Source organism: Anolis sagrei, chromosome 2 (genome assembly GCF_037176765.1).
Source record: "Anolis sagrei isolate rAnoSag1 chromosome 2, rAnoSag1.mat, whole genome shotgun sequence".
Classification (NCBI taxonomy): Eukaryota; Metazoa; Chordata; class Lepidosauria; order Squamata; family Dactyloidae; genus Anolis; species Anolis sagrei.
In genome coordinates this window covers 32,391,158-32,406,743 of record NC_090022.1, presented here as the reverse complement: position 1 = coordinate 32,406,743, position 15,586 = coordinate 32,391,158, and the positions used below count along the sequence as shown (strand labels likewise).

General features: G+C 38.5%; 1 protein-coding gene across 13 annotated transcripts in view; it reads left to right on the top strand.

Moving 5' to 3' along the window:
* The window catches only part of CADPS (calcium dependent secretion activator), a 437,940-nt gene that overhangs the window by 373,038 nt on the left and 49,316 nt on the right, over positions 1-15,586 (top strand). For all 13 annotated transcript variants that reach the window (XM_067463444.1, XM_067463445.1, XM_060766448.2 and 10 more), the window contains 2 exons: positions 851-883; positions 7,722-7,829. In XM_067463444.1, coding sequence (XP_067319545.1) covers positions 851-883; positions 7,722-7,829 — 141 coding nt within the window. The remainder of the gene's footprint in view (positions 1-850; positions 884-7,721; positions 7,830-15,586) is intronic.

The following is a 15,586-nucleotide window of genomic DNA, read 5'->3' as shown; positions in this document are numbered from 1 at the left end:
AGAACTTTCAAAATATTGAATTCCCAAGTCCCAAATTCACCATAACATAGAATCAAATACAGGAATCTTACATGTGAGCCTACAATGAAGGATCACTCTCTACATGGATACATATAACCGCTTTATTCATTGTCACAGCTCCCCTTTTTGTAGCTGCTGCAGTCACAAAAGTCTCAGAATACTATAGATGCATAGCCTAGTTTTATTTTTATTCCTTCACATAACTTTCTTTAGAGCAGACCTGGCAGTACTAAGATAAGGAGCAGGAAGGGGCAAGCAACCAGTTATAGATGTCAACCACCCTGCTTGCTGCACAAGGTTACAGTCCTGCAAATGCACCCATAACTTAGTGTGGAAGAGGATAATGTCCAATATGTCTCATACAATATACAGTATGATCCCCGTATCTGCAGGGAACATGTTCCTGCGACTTATATTAATAATAATGAACCATACTGAAACAAAAGACTTCTGATCCAATAATGGCAGAGTCACACAAGAGGACCTAGGGTGATTTAATGGTGTTCTGACATATCTATGGATTCAGGTAACTCAGGTCCAGCTGGGAACGCAAATACAAGGATTTTACTGTCACAAGTGTTTTTTCTGAGCATTGTATTTTATAACCTCAATGATGTCTTTTGCTTCATTATAATATATTTTTTCAGTACCATATGAGTTGCAGTACCATTATCTTGGATATTTGTCAATATCAAACAATATAGAATTTTTGCTAAAGTTGGTCAGTGTATAGAATATTTTGTCATATTTTGATTGTATATTGTATATTGTTTATATATATCATGAAAGTACGAACTTTAAACTAAAGTCAAGTATGTTTCTATTTCAGGTGAAGGCAGCTTCCAAATATGTGGATGTACCCGTAAGCATTCTTTAAATATTCACTGTCTATCTCATTCTCTTTCTTTCTTCATGTGTGTTTACTTTTTCTCTTTATTTCTCTCTTTCTATTTCTCTCCCTCTCTGTGTTGGCATGTGTGTATAAAAACCAATTACCTTCATTGTCAGTGATAGCTAACCCTTTACAATGATTACTTCTATACACACATACAGATAGACACACACACACGTGTGTGCGTTTGTGTGTGTATATATATCCTTGTTTAGTCAATGGTGGAGTGTAAACCTTAAGCTTTTTTTTTTTAAGCTAATTCATTCTGAGTGTTTCCCATATCTTCTTGTGAATCTCTGTTAAATACATCATATGGTGTTTATGACCCAGTAAAATGTAAAATGTGATGTGTTGAGGAGTATTGAACAAATAATAGAATCATAGAATCATTGAGTTGGAAGAGACCTTATCGGTCATCCGGTCCAACCCCCTGCCAAGAAGCAGGAGAATTGCATTCAAAGCATCCCTGACAAATAGCCATCCAGCCTCTGTTTACAAGCCTCCAAAGAAGGAGCCTCCACCACACATTGGGGCAGAGAGTTCCACTGCTGAACAGCTCTCACTGTCAGGAAGTTCTTCCTAATGTTCAGATGGAATCTCCTTTCTTGTAGTTTGAAGCCATTGCTCCACATCCTAGTCTCCAGGGTAGCTGAAAACAAGCTTGTTCCCTCCTCTCTATGACTTCCCCTCACGTCTTGATCTTGATCCATGGCCCTCATCATGTCTCCTCTCAGCCTTCTCTTTTTCAGGCTAAACATGCCTAGCTCTTTTAAGTCGCTCCTCATTTGGCTTGTTCTCCAGACCCTTGAAATACTGTGCAAACCTCCAGAATTCACCTTTCCTTATGAATCAATAATTAAGTAATTGCTTTGATATATCAGTTGCAACACTTCAAAAGTGAAAGAGGAGCCAAGTATGAACCAAATGTAAAGTGAGGAGCTGTCTTTTCAACACTTTATGCAATTTTCTTGTGAACTCTGACACATGTGAATTACTTCTAGCCTCATTCCATAACTGGATGGGCAACTGAATAGGCTTTGGAGTTTTTGGGTATATCTAGAAATGGAAAAAAAGGACATTATACAGTATAACCTAAACAGGACACATTCTTGGACTTACTGTGGTAATGCAAAACTATGCCTAACAGTGAACCCTACTGAAATGAAGGACTTCTGGCCCAAGAATACCATAGAACTGTGCTGCAGAATGCATAGAGAGAATATATTTTTCAGAATATGTTTTCTCGTGTATTGGTCCCATGAATACAGGGGTTGTACTACATTCTACAATATGATTTGAATTCTAAAAGAAGACATGGTATTTTTGCAGCACATGTGCAAAGATTACTAGATTACTGTAATGTGTGCAAATGATGTCTAGAATGAATGGATGAAGTTTTGAAATTCATTACTTTCTGGAATTGAAGTATTGGCTTTAATAGCTGTACAAAGATAACAATGTTTTTCCACAGGCAGCACACTTTTCTACTTCTTTCCATAGGAGACTACAGTATTTCTTCAATAGAAAGACACAATTGATTTTAAGACACACCCTATTTAATTAACAACAACAAAATATATAAGATACACTTGTAGTTTTAAGATGTACCCCATTTTTAGAGATGTTTATATAGGGAAAAAAGTGTGCCTTAGAATTGAAGAAATACGGTACATCTACTGTATATACACTCCTCTGCATCCTCTAGCAATCACCAGGGCTCTTCCAGACAGGGCTGAATTCCAGGAGGAACTGGGAAATTTAATCCTGTTTCCTCCCAGGATTCAGGCCTCTTCCACACAGCTAAATAAAATCTCCTTTGAGCTGGGATATATGGCAGTGTGGAATCAGATATCCCAGGTCAAAGCAGATATTGTGGCATTTTCTGCACTATTTTTGGGTTATATGGCTGTGTGGAAGGGCCCACAGACCCACACCGCCCCTAAACCCCAGACTTTCCCTTGGGGGAGGGGGCTCTACATGCCCTCCCAGATCAACCGGCCAACCCCCGACCCCCCATTTACCCTCAAAGCTTACCTAAGGGGCCTAGCTGTGTACTCAGGTCCCTCCGTCAAAAGCTCCTGGAACATCAAAACACTAAAGTCAGAACTGAATTATTCTGTAAAGTCTGAAGACTCTTGTAAAGTTTACTTGTTACTTCCAAAACATTTATTTGGAGAACTAACTGAGGTATTGGAGGCATCTTTTTTCTATTCTTACATTTAAAATGCTTTCAAATTTAAATATTACTCATAAAAGCATAAACAATTAATATACTTTATGTTATTCTTTCTAATCTTGTATAAGATTTTTAAAAATTTGCATCATTTTATGTTTTAACTTTTTTAAATTGTTTTTAGAATTTTATTGTGAATTTTTATTTTTATTTTGAAAGCTACCTTGAATCCCATTCTGGGAGAAAGGCAACAAATAAATACATAAATAAATAACTTTTGAAATAATATTCTAAACTCTGTTTTAAATTAGACCACAGAGTTAAAGGTTATAATCACAGAGAATGCTGTAATAGGTTATAGCCTTTAGTGTTAAACCATTACACCAGTTAACAAAAATAGATCATCTTGTGCTAATTAATATTTGTAATACCTTTCTTAGTTTTTGGCATATGTTAGCTTTAATGGAGTCTTTTAATAGGCAAATGGTGAATTGGTGATATGCATGCTGAAAGCAATCTTGAGGGTATTCCTGAAAAATAACCACATTATTCCATTTTTTTAAAGGGCACATGGTGCTGTAGCTTTCTCTTTAGAGCTTGGATTATAATGAAGAGAGCCCTTAAAGATCTCAGGCAAAGCACTCTGCATACCAGGAATTAACATTTAAATTAAGTTTAAGTGTAGTATATAAATCTTGGTTAGAATCAGGGATTATGACTGATAATGCAGGAGACACTTGCCGACAGACATTTTGTGCTTTAGATTTACAAACAGGAACAACTGCTTTTTAACTATTGTCTATTCGTGGCTATTCACATTTGTCATGTCTATTCACATTTGTCAAGATGTATACCCAAAGAGAAGTTTGTTTTGTGAGCGGTCTTAAACTGTGGGGCTTACTGGAATAGATCTTCAAAGCTACATTAGGGGCGAGTTTATTTTCTGTTTTCCCACAGTGAAAACATTATCTCTCATTTTACAATAATTGTCTGTCTATATATATTTGTATCAGACAATCTGATAAAATAAACCAAGTTGAGTGATAGTAGTAGCTTCTCAAACAACATCCACTGGGCATATCGTTAAGCAAAGGTTGAAGTCCAGTTATCTCGAGTCCCCTCATTTTCAATCTACCAAGCAATGGTTGTTTAAAATCTGTAGAAATTTGAGAAGAGTTTTCAAACTATACGGGATTTGCTAGCCTCTGCTCCAGAACATTAGAAGTCCTGACATTATTATTATCATCTTATATATATAAAAATGCTCTGTGCATAATGAGTACCTTAAAAACAAAAAAAAAACCAAGGTTAGAAGGGAGATACCTCAATAGTTTCCGCAGTCTGTTCTTTCCTCTTTTTTGAAGAGGGTGATTATGGTAGCATCCTTGAAATCTGCTGGGATTTTCTCGGTCACCCACACTTTTTCAATGAGCTGGTGGAGTTGTGTCAGCTCAGGTCCTCCCTCTTTAAAGATTTCAGCAGGGATCCCATCAGGTCCACTGGCTTTGTTATTTTTTGTTGGCTGATGGCATTGCTGACTTCTTCCAAACTAGGCAGTGCTGCAAGCCCATCCCTGGTTTGCTGTTGTGGGATTTGCCACATTGGAGCTGTGATTCAGGAGGCTTTGTAATGTTCTTTCCAATGTAGTGCAATTAATTTTTTGTCCTCCAGAAGTTTGGTTCCATCTGATGAGCATAGAGGCTGTATGGCATGGTTTCTTGGCCCGTAGATGACCTTTGTGGCTTTGAAAAATCCCTGAACATCATGGGTATTTGCCAGGTGTTGGATTTCTTTGTCCACCAGATGGTCTTGTGTTCTCTTGTCCTTCTTTGGACCTCAGCTTTTGCACTGGTGTAGATCTAAACCAATTTTCACATTTAGTTTGGTGTCTTCATTCCATTCCTCATCTCATCCTTATGGCTAACATATTATACTCTAAATCAGATGGTTAGTTCCAACTAGAGTTGGCCAACTGCATCAATGAAAATGTGATTTAGGTACATTTAATTTATTGAATGGGTTTACTTTAGTTCAATCTAACAATTGGATTTCCAGTATTTGAATGAAAAGCTAAACAACAATAAAAAATAATCAGGGGGAATTTGAGGTTTTACATCTAGGTGAAATCATGAGTCAAATAATTCCTCCCTCATCTGATTCTGGAAATCAGATTCTTCAGAACTGGACAACTGCAACACTTTTTATTGCATTATAAAGCTGGCACAAACCGCTTGCTGGAAATTGCTTGAAAAGTATAACAGCTACATTTTCTATTGTCCTTGTTGTTGTTTTTTACATTAATACCTTGTCATTGTTTCAGTAGGTGTTAAAAATGTTCCTGGCATCTCTAGGGCCAACCATTGGCCCTTTGCTTGATAATTGTATTTCTGTTTTAATGTATAAAGATATCTAAAAACTCCCTCCCTACTGCTTCTCAAACTGTCCTCATTTTCACCCTGGAAATTACACAGAAGTGTTAACTAACTTCAATTTACAGAGGCTGACAATTGTGTCTTACACAGAAATGATACTTGGTGATCTGCAGTAAATCACAGTAATAAAAGTAATGACACCCATTATGAAGAAACTTCAAATGTGCCACAGACATTTAAGATTTGTGTGGCAGCTTTCATAATGACTCTTATTTCAGTATTTTAATGGGTTTTGTTTTGAAATGAGTTTGATTCAAGTATATCAAGGAGTGTGAACTTATTTAGCCATTACATTCTCCCAAATTATATCCACCAATTCCTTCTTATGTGGAGAACACAGACTGTGCCATAACTTGAGAAGCTTCATAAGTTCATATTTAAGGTCATATAAGAAAACACCAGAAAAGCGTAGAAAGTAACAAGATAGCCCTATGCTGTCTAAGTACCCTAAAGGCACCAGATCTCATCTGATTTTGGAAACTAAGCAGGGTCAGCCCTGATTATATTTGGTTAGGAGATCATCAAGAAATTTCAGGAGCTATAGGCTATGTTTCAGAGGAAGGAACTCATGAAACCACCTTTGAACACTCCTTTTCTTAGAAAACCCTATGAAATTCATGGGATGGCCATAAGTGAACAGTTAGCTAGGACAGTTAGGAAGATACAAACATATGCTTGCTAATTCAGAAGTCCTACTGTGTTCAGTAGGACCTGCTTGCAAGTAAGTATGCACAGGATTGCAGCCTTCTTAGCTATATTATACCTATAAGGCAAACGGAGCCCCCAGTGGCGCAGTGGGTTAAACCTGTGTCGGCAGGACTGAAGACCGACGGGTCGCAAGTTCGAATCCGGGGAGAGCGCGGATGAGCTCCCTCTATCAGCTCCAGCTCCTCATGCAGGGACATGAGAGAAGCCTCCCACAAGGATGACAAAATATCAAATCATCCGGGCATCCTCTGGGCAACGTCCTTGAAGACGGCCAATTCTCTCACACCAGAAGCGACTTGCAGTTTCTCAAGTCGCTCCTGACACAACAAAAAAAAACCTCTAAGACACAATAAAGAAACAATAAGCAAAATTAAATATCATTAGTTTCAACAGGAGAATGTGGTCTGATTAATGTTCAATTAAAATTAATAGAATGCCAAGGTGTTGAATTTTGACTGGATTGTGTCTGTATTGTTGCTTTGTGCCTTCAAGGATCTCATCACATGTGGTCTAGGCTCCATCCTAGGATGCTTCCTAGACGGTGCCCAACAGACCCCATCACATGATGTAGGGCTAGGCGGGGCTCCACCCTGGAAGCCTGGTAGGACAGAGACCTGAGAACACAGAAGCCAGGGAAAGTGTGGGGAGAAGGCGGGAAGTGACCATTTCCCTAGTGGGATGGGGAAGTGGGAAAATGCAGACAATCAGAGTGACAGTTTCCCATTAGGTTTTTCCCACTGCCCTACAGGTGCCCCTGCTTTCCCCCAGATTCAGGAGCTCAATGTGATGAGGTCTCAAGTCATTTCACAACTTATGGGAACCCGAAGGTGCCATAAGATTTCTGTAAACATCTAGAAATACAAATCCTTCCATTTGAAAAGATTACAATAGAGATAATATAAAATGGATACTTTTAAGGATGCTTTAGTTGTGTTTTTAAATATAAATTTACAGCTTTTTGTGTAATGTGGCTGTTTCCAAAACCTTAGGAGAATGCTAACACACTGGCAGTGATACACTTTGAGTCTAGCCTTCTAATTTTATATAAATGAAAATTTGCATTTCGAACATGGCACTAGGGGGAAACAACAACATGAGTTGTTTTGCTAATTAGGTCAATAGTATCAAACAGTGCAAGAAAGAACTTCCTGGCATCTTAGGGGAAAGCAATATCCAGGCAAGCGGCTTCCCTGGAGGCAAGAGAGAGGGAATGAGAGTGTATGCACAAAGTGATCTTGGAATGTGCAAAACAGCCGTTTGTTGCTTCAGCCCCCTACATCACAAAAAGCAGCCGCTGATTGTCAAATGAGACACACATATCTGCTCGAGAGGAAGGCTCCTTCAGCCACAGTGTGAGAGAGAATAGAGCACTGCAGGGTGGGGAGAGAGATCCTTTCAGCTAAATAGGCAACCTTGGGTTGATGCCATTTTCATGCTTTTTCACTTTCTCTTCTCTACTCTTCCCCCATCTCCCTGTTCTGTTCCTTTTACACAGAAACCTGGGATGGATGTTGCTGACGCCTACGTGACCTTCGTTCGCCATTCTCAGGACATCCTACGTGATAAGGTCAATGAGGAGATGTATATAGAAAGGTTATTTGATGTAAGTAAATGCCTCCTCCACCTTGGGAGTTCAAGGAGGGGAGAACTTACAAAAATGTGACAAAATGAGACAGGGGGGAGAAATCACATTTTAAGATATATGATTATTTGGAGATAAACTATTAGTCCGTGAGGTTTGTAAAATACCATGCCTTTCCTTTTGACTCTGCTCTGCTCTACTTAGATATACTTTGCCCCAGTTTTTCTCTCTTGGTAGAAACACACTGTAAATCAGTCTATAAATGGAATGTGTCACCCATTATTCTTAATCCTGTTTTTAAACAATGTGAGAAGGCAAAGTCAGGTGGGTGTGCAATTTCGCCTGGAGTAAATCGGATATTGCTGAAGGACAAAATGCCACCAGCATAAACCTGACTGTGTTTTCTAAAAGTTAGACAGAGAAATAGCATGTTTCTTAAAAAAAAATCAGGTAGCTGTAATGTAGAATACGATTGTGTTGCTTTTAAACTGGAACTGGGGTTGTCTTGGGAATGTTGGCTGGCACTTGTCACTATTTATAGAATCTGAACATTTATATGTAATGCTATTCCAGTTTGAAGATAAATCATGAAAGAAGGCAGCAGCGGTAGCAGTTTACAACTTTTAAGTGTCAGCAGGGATTTTGCTTTAAATAAGACAGAGTGCTTGTGAACAGGTTTTGCTGCCTTTCTTTACTTTCACTGTGCAATATATTTTCTGTCCTTGTTACCGTGCCGCTTTGCGTTTTTACTTGCTGCAGGCATTTAACAGTACTGTTTCAATCACTTGCTGTGGTGGATCTATGTTTATGTGTTTGTGTGGCAGTAAAACATCTTCCTTTCCTTCTCTTCAGTGCATTCATTTTTTCCCTGTATTCTGGTGCGTTCTTCATTAGTTCCTTTGTTTAAGCCTTTTTCTTTCTTCCAGTGACTATCACCTCAAACTCAAGCAAATTTCTCTTTTATTTGAGTCACATTTTCCTCCCATTTGTCTTGACCAGTGAAGTCTTTTCCTGCTGCATATTTCTCTCATTTTGCTCACCCCCTTCCCCGATATTCTGCAAGATTAAAATGGAACGTATCTCTCATGTCAAATGTTTTATCACATTATATCAAGTGGCACGAATAGGAGTCAAGTAATCTTCCTGTGTAGATCTACTAGCATCCACTCAGAATGTCTCATTCATGTACAAAGCACTCCAGAGACTCATTTCCTCTTAAGAGAATTTCAAGCATTTTAAAAATGCCAGAGACAAATCACCTATCCACTTGGCACTGAGAAAGAGGCAGTCATTTCCTCTCTGCTAGAGATCTGCTCGTTCTCTGCCCATCTCCAATGAAATTCTTCTATTAGCAATACATTCCAGGGACTGTTCTTTTCGGTGCCTTTTCTCTGAGCACTTTCCAGTTCTGTGTATATTCTGGCAGCATTTTTTTTTAACTTACCAGAGGGTTTTGAGATCATATAGCTGCCTTGAGTGCCGTTTGGGATGGAAAGATGGGATATCCATTCAATAAGTGCATATCTCTGTGTTAAATTTATTTCTTAAAATATTTAGTTGTCATCTTTTCAGAATCGAGCTTCAGATGACTTTCTGCAGCTTGATACTGTTTGCAAAGGGCACTTCACCTTATTTCTCTGTAACCTTACCTATGCACACCTGCAGGAAGTTTCCATATGATACATCTTCTTTATTCCCAAAGAACTTTCCATGAAACATAGTCCATCCACTTTCTTCATCTCTTAAAGTAAAAGAGAACAATATAACTTGGGGCTTTTATCTGGAACAAGATAATGGGATGAAAAGGATGGTCAATGTTTTCTACTTTTTGTGATTGTATAAGATAGTGGTTCTCAACCTGTGGGTCCCCAGATGCTTTGGCCTTCAACTCCCAGAAATCCTAACACCTGCTAAATTGGCTGGGATTTCTGGGAGTTGTAGGCCAAAATACCTGGGGACCCACAGGTTGAGAACCACTGGATAAGAGAAAACATTTCAGCACAATGTTCTCACTCTGCTATAATATATTGCACCAATAGTGATTCCCCTGTAATTCTTTCAAGTATTGGAGCTCAGCCCCCTTTTGTTGACCTAAATTTATTTATTTATTTATTTATTTACAGCATTTATATTCTGCCCTCCTCACCCCAAAGGGGACTCAGGGCAGATCACAGAACACATACATGGCAAACATTCAGTGCCGTGAAACAGTCAGGACAGACAACAGATAGATGTATGATGTCAGCTTCAGCATCCTGGAGGTTGTGCTTGATTCCAGACAGGGTGGTGCTATCGTTCCATCCCTTATGACAAAGAGCCTTGATCACAGACTTCCTGCTTTCTTTGATCATGAGTATGCTTCTGGTATTTCTTTTATGGTGCCGTAAAATACCTCCCCACTTAAGCAGTGCCTAATTTCTCTGCTTAGGTGGACAGTAAGCTGGGCTGAAGGTCAGGTGCTCACCCTGACCCAGGCTTCAAACTGCCAACCTTTCGATTGACAAGATGCATTGCTGCTGGTGATTAATCAGCTTTTCTAAGGCAGCCTTCTCCCTTCAGTGCTCCTCCAGAAGACATTTGGCTTATAATTCCCATCAGCCACAAGTAGTGCATCCAATAGTCAGGGATGATATAGGCTAATAAATCTGGAAGGACTCAAACTAAAGGAGGCTGCTTGTGTCTAGTAAACAGGTTGGCCTGCATTTTGCCAGATATTGCACACACTGATTTATATAGATTTAAGCAACCTGAGATTTAACTTGTAACCAGTGATGCAAGAATGGATTGTTAAAGTTTCTGAGCTGGCCTAAGTTGCCAAACTGACATGAGTTCTAATAGATGAGCCAGTTGGATACTTTCTGAGAAATTGGAAACCACTTATGGATTTTTGAACAATAAGAAAGGTGAGAATGTAATATGCTGTGGTTGTGGCTATTGGTCACTTTAGTAGAATTATTTTATTAGCTCTGAAATGGTAGAATAATATTTCCTCCCTTTTATATTCTCTTCATTACAGATAGGGTTGTGGGATCAGAACCTCACTGCCTTTTAATTATATGCCTTTCCCTTTTCTTCCCTCTATTTCTTTATCTTTTGAGTGTAGATTATTTTATTATATTGTTATTTTTAGAAGTCAATTGATGATTCTTTTTTTAAAAAAAAAGATCCATTATGTTAAGCAGAAAACAAAACCCACCAAAAGTCAAAAATTTGAGCATTCTCGGAATCCAGTTTGATGATACTGCCTTCAGGACTGGGAATTAGAGTTGAAATAATAATTTTTCCAAACTATGAATATAGTAGAGCAGCATTTCTCAACCTGGGGGTCAGTACCCCTGGGGTGGTTGCGAGAGGGGTGTCGGAGGGGTTACCAAGGACCATCAGAAAACATAGTATTTTATGTTGGTCATGGGGGTTCTGTGTGGGAAGTTTAGTCCAATTCTATCATTTGTGGGGTTCAGAATGCTCTTTGATTATAGGCGAACTATAAATCCCAGCATCTACAACTCCCAAATGTCAAGGTCTATTTTCCCAAAAATCCACCAGTGTTCACATTTGGGCGTATTGAGTATTCATGCCAAGTTTGGTCCAGATCCATCACTGTTTGAGTCCACAGTGCTCTCGGGATATAGGTGTACTAGAACTTCAAAACTCAAGGTCAATTCCCACCAAACCCTTCCAGTATTTTCTGTAGGTCATGGGAGTTCTATGTGCCAAGTTTGGTTCAATTCCATTGTTGGTGGAGTTCAGAATGCTCTTTGATTGAACATTAACTATAAATCCCAGCAACTACAACTCTCAAATGACAAAATCAATCCCCCTCCCCACAATTCAACCTGTTTTCAAATTTAGTATCTGTGCCAAATTTGATCCAGTGACTGAAAATATATCCTGCATATCAGATATTTACATACAATTCATAACAACAGCAAAATTACAGTTATGAAGTAGCAGTGAAAATAATTTTATGGTTGGGTGTCACTACAACATGAGAACTGTATTAAGGGGTTGTGGCATTAGAAAGGTTGAGAACCACTGTAGTAGAGGTTACAGCTCTCTCCTAGGAGTGAAACCCACTGAGCACAGTAGGATTTATCTTTTTGAGTCAATATGCAATAGGGTTGCATTGCTGCTCCTTAAAATGGCCATCCTCATTTCATTTTTTAAAAAATGTTATTAGTGTTTTAAAATGGCATTCCTCTCAATTTTATTTTTTCTCATTTTAAAAATAAAGAATCAGTATTTGTGTTATTAATATTACTGGCAGTCCCTTTTCAAAATGCTAATTTTGCCTTTTCTTTTGTTCTCACAGCCGTCCATTTAACCCCCCCCCCCCCCCAAGTGTTCATTTCCTCCCCAGATCCTCTTCCCTTCATGGACTGTAATAGCAGAATGATTCTCCCTGGTGGATATTAGGATATGCAGGAGATTATCTGAATATTACTGTGTGGTCTACATTTTAATCGCCTTTATTCTGTAAATTAGTCAGGTTTACTGTGGAATAAAGTCATCATCATCATTTTTAAAATCTTCTCTTCAGGTCACCAGGGAAAGGAACAGATTGGCTGGGAAGGTCTGGCATTGAGCAGCTAACAAGGCTATTTTCTCCCCCATGGTTTATTTACTAAAATTTGGCATCATTTCTTTGTCTTGCCTTGCCACAAAGAAATAACAAAGCTAATCAATAAGAAGCCCAAGAATTTCCTTTTCAGTTTGTATTTGTGTTTCTTGACTACCATTTTCTGCCATTTTGGAGATTCTAATAAAAAATGCATAGTCAGATAGATACTTGATGCAAATGATTTCTTGGCTAACGTAATCCTTGTAAGACGATTTTTCACATCTTTCATTATCTAGAAATACAAGAGTTCTGTCTTCAGTGAGTTCTTTCCTACAGAGTTACTTAAATGACAAGAAAATCAGCAATGTGTACAGCTAGAATTTGTTATAGGTGAGATGGTGAGGAATGTTGACAGTCAAATGATGGTGGAGACAAAAAGAAAACAACTGTGACCATTACGGCCATTGTTTGATAGCAGCTCTTTTGATTTTCAGTGGATCTTCACAAATTGGAGCTGTAGCATATATCATTTTTCCCCATAAGAATTGTACATATTAAAATCATAAGAGATATTGTATTGTTAAATCGGATTTCTGTCTAATCTTAAATCTTTCTCATTGCTTTTTACCAGCTTGCTATAATTTACAGTGCAGCTGGTAAAAACATGTTTATCTTCATAAGTATGATTATACTTTGGTTGTTGCTGTGTTCCTTCAAGTTGCTTCCAACCCTTGGTGACCCTGAGGAGAACCTATCACAGGGTTTTCTGGGCAAGATTCATTCAGAAGAGGTTTACATTTGCCTTCCTCCAAGGCTGAGAGAGTGTGACTTGCCCAAGGCCATCCAGCAGGTTTCATGGTCAAGCAGGGATATAAACCCTGGTCACCAAAGTCATGGTCCAAAGCTCAGACCACTTCACCACTTGTTTACATATCTTTTTTTTATTTTTTAGATTTATATATTGACTTCTCAGTCAGGTCTCCAAAGGGATCCATATTCTGATCATATTTCCTGTTCTTATTCTCTGTTTCCTCCCTTTTTCTTTTTTTCACCTTTCTCACCTATCTGTTCTTGTGGGTGTAGCCCAGGCAATCCAACAAACCAATAATTGGTGGAATTGTAGCAAGAAAAAAGGTGAAATTGAACCAGAAAAATGAGTATTACCTCCCTTCTTTTTTTTTTCTTTTCCTTTTTTTGGGGGGGATTTTCTGGATTGTTTACTGCAGAACTAAAAGTTATACGTAACAAGTTATAACGTTAGCCTGTAAAGAATTACTTTATAGCACACGTCTTGAATGTAAGGCCTGTGTGGCTGCATTCGGCACTCAATGTCATTTTATATGGCCCACAAGATTTTGAATGCCAGGGAAACATAGTTACATTACAATTACAAAAAGCCCTTTGAAGGCTGATGTGGCCTTCGGTGAAAACGAGTTTGACATCCCTGATTTAAAGGATAAGAAAAATGAGTCATCCATTCCCAAGTGAACAATGGCTGGTCACACCATTGCTTTTTCTACATTAGAAGTAACATGTACTCATTATGTTTATTCTTTATATACTGATTAATTTTGGGTGAATAAAAACGTTTGAGGTATTTTGGATTAATTTTTGAAATAGTAATCAATGTTCTTACTTTTAGAGTAGATGTTCTATTTAAAAAGTTATACAAAAGCAACCAGAAATATCACAAAGTAATACACTATATTTTAAACATTGTGAATGCAATGTAATAAGGTACTTGTTGGAGTCTGTAACAAGTTATACAACAAATTACCTTTAAAGGTAACATTACAAATCCTTGGACTCAAGTTGGTTTCTAGCCCTTGGTTCACAAACTTTGTTTGTCAGCAGCACTTAAACCACTATTCCAGTTTTATATAGAATCATAGAGTTGGAACAGACCTCATGGGCCATCTAATCCAACCCCCTGCCAAGAAGCAGGAAAATCACATTCAAAGCACCCCGACAGGTGGCCACCCAGCCTCTGTTTAAAAGCCTCCAAAGGAGGAGCCTCCACCACACTCCGGGGCAGAGAGTTCCACTGCTGAACAGCTCTCACAGTAAGGAAGTTCTTCCTAATGTTCAGTTGGAATCTCCTTTCCTGTAGTTTGAAGCCATTGTTCTACGTCCTAATCTCCAGGGCAGCAGAAAACAAGCTTGCTCCCTCCTCCCTATGACTTCCCCTCACATATTTATACATGGCCATCATGTCTCCTCTCAGTCTTCTCTTCTGCAGGCTAAACATGCCCAGCTCTTTAAGTTCTTCTGACCCTTGATCATTTCAGTTACCCTCCTCTGGACACATTCCAGTTTGTCAACATTTCTCTTGAACTGCGGTGCTCAAAATTGGACACAGTATTCCAGGTGTGGTCTGACCAAAGCAAAATAGAGGGGTAGTATGACTTCTCTTATTTATGCAGGCCAACATATATTGAGAATCTATGATATAATAAACAGTGCATCTTCTTTCAAGCCAGAGAGGTTATAAGAAGTGAAAGAGGGAAGAGAAGAATGAGTTTGCTGAAGGTCATCACTTGTTCATACTCCAATAAGCCACAATGTATTAGAACCAGGACATCAATTTGTCATATAGAAGCAGGTGTGGGATTTATATTTTAAGTCACTTAATATAGAGAGGAATCAAATGCTATATGAATAAATCTTGCCTTTATTATTTAAATATCATGAAGTGTAGATATGAGAAAGTAGCAACAAAGTACTGAAAATGAGCTGTAAATCCAGGTGCTTATGCATCTTTGGATATTGATGCAGAGTTCACAAATAGCACAGATGGCATTTTTTCTCCCTGCCCTCAGATGATTAATTCAATATCTTACTCCTTTCTCAAAAAAAAAATAGTAAAAACAACAACACACTTTTGATATAAGAAATCAAATCATCCAGCGAAGCTTCCAAGATTGCAAAGATCTAAACAAAAATTAATTTATTTTTCCCCCTCCTTGTACTTCTTGAAGACACACAAGCCAGCCTGAACAGAAGATAAGGATTAAAACAGATGTGCTTAGCAGCTAGCTCATCTGCTTAAGTCTAGCAGCCTCTGAGATCAGTGATTAAAAAGCCATCTCAAACTTTGATGAGATCCACAGCCCTGGTAATATGCCGTCTCTGATAGCTTTCCTTGATAAGGGCCCTGTCTGTCTAAACCGGACGCAGGAAGCATTTGACTGGAGATGATATGTGGATTATATGGGTC